Source organism: the organism of the source record quoted next, unplaced genomic scaffold (genome assembly GCF_019419815.1).
Source record: "Pyrus x bretschneideri cultivar Hongxiangsu unplaced genomic scaffold, Pyrus_bretschneideri_v1 Contig8, whole genome shotgun sequence".
Taxonomy (NCBI): Eukaryota; Viridiplantae; Streptophyta; class Magnoliopsida; order Rosales; family Rosaceae; genus Pyrus; species Pyrus x bretschneideri.
Window position 1 is genome coordinate 3,697,642 of NW_025999820.1, and position 3,263 is coordinate 3,700,904.

The window sequence follows — 3,263 nt, forward strand, 5'->3', positions numbered from 1 at the left end:
CAAGCACCCCAAGACCCCCCTCTCCCTTCTTAATGTTCTCGATCATGAAACACAAATAAATATATAACATATTAACGAACGAAAATACAACAATTTACCCCAAAATGTCGTAGACACGGACCACGGATACAAAAGCAAAAAAAATGTTGGTAAGCAACAGTGGCACTACGAAAGCAAATACTACTACTGAAAATTACTATCCACAAACTTCAGTCAATTACTTCTTACTTGTTACTTTATTAATTTCTTTTTTTCACTTTTCTCCTGGTTGTCACCAGCTGAAATCTTTTGTTTGGTATTGGAAATTGGAACCCCAATCAACAAAATCCCAAATCAAATATACCATAAATTGGTAGAAATTAAATATGACACTCATTATAACTATAATTTAAACCCCCCATCTCCTAGAAATTCTTTTTTTCTCTCTATAATTCAATCAAAAAACCAACAAATATTCAAAAAACCTCAACAGTAACTATGGCTGGTCAATTTTCTTGGTTGGGTAACTTTGATCAGAAGAGTCACTGAATGTAAGCCTTCTCTTAGTGCCAACTGGTGAAGTTTCAAGCACTTCCATTGAGTTTGAATGGATTGATAGAGGGGAATTTGAAAACTTGGGAGCTGGTGTCTTATCTTTTCTTTCCAGTATTTCCTGCATAAAATCATAGCAGGAATATATGTATTCCTGTTCCAATGGAAATTTGATTAAGATTAATTAACTTAAGTAAATAAAAGAACAATGTGTAATTAGTAGTGCATTAGTTGGCTCACATAATCTTGGGACTGCAAGAATGAGATCACATTCATCTTAAGCTCCATAATCTTTCTGCTTAATTGACCATCTGATGTTGCTAAAACTGCAGCAGCTGCAATAATCGACGGCCGAGTATCCATCAAATCATTTTCTGCGTTACAGAAATCATATCGATTAGGAAATGTAACGAATTATGTAAATTTAATTAGATTGGGAGTATGGGGTCATATTACCTTTTGCCATTGCCACAATTAGTCCGATAGCATTAGAAGCTAGTTCTTTTGGTCTTAATTGATCTGCACAAAACTTATTGATGAAGTAGTGCAGATAATCAAAAGGAGTGATTGCACCCAACTTCCATTCCAATGTATTCAGCACCAAAAGCTCCATTCTTTGAATCACCTTGCTTTCAAAATCGTAATCCGAAACCGAATAATCTGATAAAGCTGGTATTTTGCATTCTTCCATCTTAGCAGCCAAGGATAAACATGCCACTGATAACAATCTAATAGCCCACAATTTCTTATCCTATATATTTAAAAAAACCATAAAAAATCCAAATATTTTAGCAAAACAACAAAAATACAGAAACCCAATTTGCAAAACATTGAAAGTGTTGGTTTACTTACATCAATGGATCGTTTTGAAAGAAACCCATCAAAGTAAGTCACTGATAAGTAAGCTGTTTGCAACTGGAACCCAAAAACTGCCCCTGTCTGCAAAATCCACAAACTTTTAGGGACTGAACAAGAAACAACAATCTGGGAAATTTAAGAGCTTTAGGGAGAGTGACATGCATTGAAAATCCAATCAATGGCATCCAATCGAGTTGTTTTCAACCAGCTCATGCCAGAGGCCGGGCAATCCTTGAACCCTTTGGATCCAAAGCAATGAGCTTCTTTCTGAATCAAGTTTTCGACATATTCATCGTCGTTATCAAAAAGAAAACATGGATTTGATTCTACAGAAGTTTTAGATTCGTCTTCCAATTGGTTCAGACAAGTTTCATCTTCTTGGCAGAGGAGGGTGGAGAGAGAGAATGAAGTTTTTGCAAAGTCCCTCATACCTCCTCAATCTCTTCGAATATCTATGATGAATAATCAACGGATTTATTTAAAAGAAATGCTAAATCCACAGTGTTTATATTGTGCAAAAAAAAATTGAGAGAGAGTGAGAGAGAGAGGAATGCGAGGAGTGATGGAAATGTGGCGGTTATGGTGCCGCCAAAATAACCGGATGTGATATAGGGAGAGGGAGGGGAAGTTAAATTAGTGGTAAGAAAGTATAGTGTGCGTAGAGTACTACTAGACTATACTGTTTTATATAATGATACTAATCCTAAGATTTCGCTCATCCTCTCCAAATGTTTGGAGATTTTGGTAAAAAGTCAAAATCAGTTGTTAATAGAATTATTAATTAGGAATGTGATTATGCAAACTTAAATAGAATCGTATTTGGAAATCTAATTTTTTTAGGTTTGTATCACTTGCAAGTAGGCCTGGCAAACGGGTCGTGTCTGTCGTGTTCGTGTCGTTTTCGTGTAACACCTGTTATCTTAACGGGTCGTGTCGTGTCACACCCGTTATCTTAACGGGTCCTTAACAGGTCGTGTCACTTTACCCAACGGGTAAAGTGACCCGACCCGTTATGACCCGTTAAGAAAAAAATATTTTTTTTTACAATTTGCACATATCACACATTGCGACATAAATATTACTTGAAAACATTAAAACATTTCTCGTTTAAGTACTATATCTACACTCGAAAATGAAAGCCTAATAAAAAAAATAATACATACACTACTAATCTATTACAAATATTAAATGTGCAAGGATAAAGAGTTTTTGTTTTTAAGATTGTAAGTCTTTCTTAAAAGTTTACACCTCCATTTACAAAATCTTCAATTTACATCGAACATCATGAAATTGTATTGGAACTTTGGCTTGATCTAATTCATTCATTCATTGTATTCATATAGGGTCAAAGAGTGTAGTTGATTCATACTTTTATTAAGTATATAAATTCCACTAGTGTAAATATTTTAAATTGAAGATCGAATTCATTCATTGTATTCATATAGGGTCAAGGAGTGTAGTTATCAAAAATCATCAAAATCGGAGTTAAAATAACCGTTAAATCTTGATTTTTCGTTTATAACCGTCGAAAAGCTTTGTCACGTTACTTGATCTCTGAATGTTTTTTTTTTTGTGATTTTTTGCTGATGTGATCTCCAAGCATATACAAACAATTTTGACGGTTTTGATCGTTGAAATTAGTTTTGGAGAATTCGTAAAATGATAGATTGACTAACACTTAGAGTTTATTTATACTTTTATTAAGTATAACATAAGATTTTGTGGTATCCACTTGTATAAATATTTTAAATTGAAGATCGAATTCATTCATTATATTCATATAGGGTCAAGGAGTGTAGTTATAAAAAATCATCAAAATCAGAGTTAAAATAACCGTTAAATCGTGATTTTTCGTTTATAACCGTTGAAAAGCT

At 33.7% G+C, this 3,263-nt stretch overlaps 1 protein-coding gene across 1 annotated transcript; it reads right to left on the minus strand.

Annotated features, from left to right (window-relative positions):
- Window positions 1–208: 208 nt before the first annotated feature.
- On the minus strand, window positions 209–2,241 carry LOC125473146 (cyclin-D5-1-like). The gene is made up of 4 exons (XM_048575555.1): window positions 1,546–2,241; window positions 1,384–1,470; window positions 772–1,282; window positions 209–685 (listed from the first exon to the last, which is right to left on the minus strand). The coding sequence occupies exons 1-3, from the start codon at window positions 1,816–1,818 to the stop codon at window positions 956–958; spliced, it is 687 nt and encodes a 228-aa protein (XP_048431512.1). The 5' UTR covers window positions 1,819–2,241; the 3' UTR covers window positions 209–685; window positions 772–955.
- Between the last annotated feature and the right edge of the window lie 1,022 nt (window positions 2,242–3,263).

Excerpts from the sequence above, each read along its gene's own strand:
- LOC125473146 (XM_048575555.1), bottom strand. The coding sequence starts at position 1,818 with ATGAGGGACTTTGCAAAAACTTCATTCTCTCTCTCCACCCTCCTCTGC. Across the intron at positions 1,471-1,545 it reads ATTGGATTTTCAATGCATGT|ACAGGGGCAGTTTTTGGGTT; the intron begins CACTCTCCCTAA and ends TGGATTTTGCAG. Across the intron at positions 1,283-1,383 it reads TTTCAAAACGATCCATTGAT|GATAAGAAATTGTGGGCTAT; the intron begins GTAAGTAAACCA and ends TTAAATATATAG.